The sequence below is a fragment of the Eimeria mitis genome, genomic scaffold (assembly GCF_000499745.2).
Source record: "Eimeria mitis Houghton genomic scaffold, Emh_scaff1534, whole genome shotgun sequence".
Lineage (NCBI taxonomy): Eukaryota > Apicomplexa > Conoidasida > Eucoccidiorida > Eimeriidae > Eimeria > Eimeria mitis.
Genome location: NW_013569681.1, coordinates 7621 through 8130, shown reverse-complemented (window position 1 = coordinate 8130; position 510 = coordinate 7621). Strand labels below are relative to the sequence as shown.

General features: G+C 64.3%; 1 protein-coding gene across 1 annotated transcript in view; it reads right to left on the bottom strand.

Annotated features, from left to right (window-relative positions):
• Nucleotides 1–510, bottom strand: part of EMH_0039060 (uncharacterized protein) — a gene marked incomplete at both ends in the record, with an annotated part of 5383 nt that overhangs the window by 2321 nt on the left and 2552 nt on the right. Inside the window, 1 exon segment of the mRNA XM_013495355.1 lies at nt 3–510. Within this exon segment, the coding sequence (XP_013350809.1) occupies nt 3–510 (508 nt within the window).

Below are 510 nucleotides of genomic sequence, written 5' to 3'. Positions count from 1 at the left end.
ACCCCATCTCCAGTTGCCGCTGCACCGTCTGCTGCAGCTGCAGGTGATGCTGCTGATCCGTCGGTTGCAAGTGCTGCTGCGACACCACCTGCTGCTGCTGCTGCTGCTGATCTATCCACCTCTGCTGCTCCTGCTGCATCCTCAGGTGCAGCTGCTGCTGCTCCCCTAGTTCCAGCTGCTGCTTCGTCAACTCATGCATCTGCTGCTGCACCCGTTGGTGCTGCTGCTGCTGTGCGGTAAGTGGAGGGTGCTGCTGCATCTCCTGCTGCAGAAGCAACCGCCGCTGCTGCTGCTGCTCCTGCTCCACCTGATACTGCTGCTGGCGCAGCTGCTGCTGCATCACCTGCTGCTGCATCACATGCTGCTGCTGCAGCACCGGCTGCGCCTGCTGCTGCTGCTGCTGCACCTCATGCTGCTGCTGACGCAGCTGCTGCGGCTGCACCTGCTGCGGCTGCACCTGCTGCGGCTGCACCTGCTGCGGCTGCACCTGCTGCGGCTGCACCTGCTGCG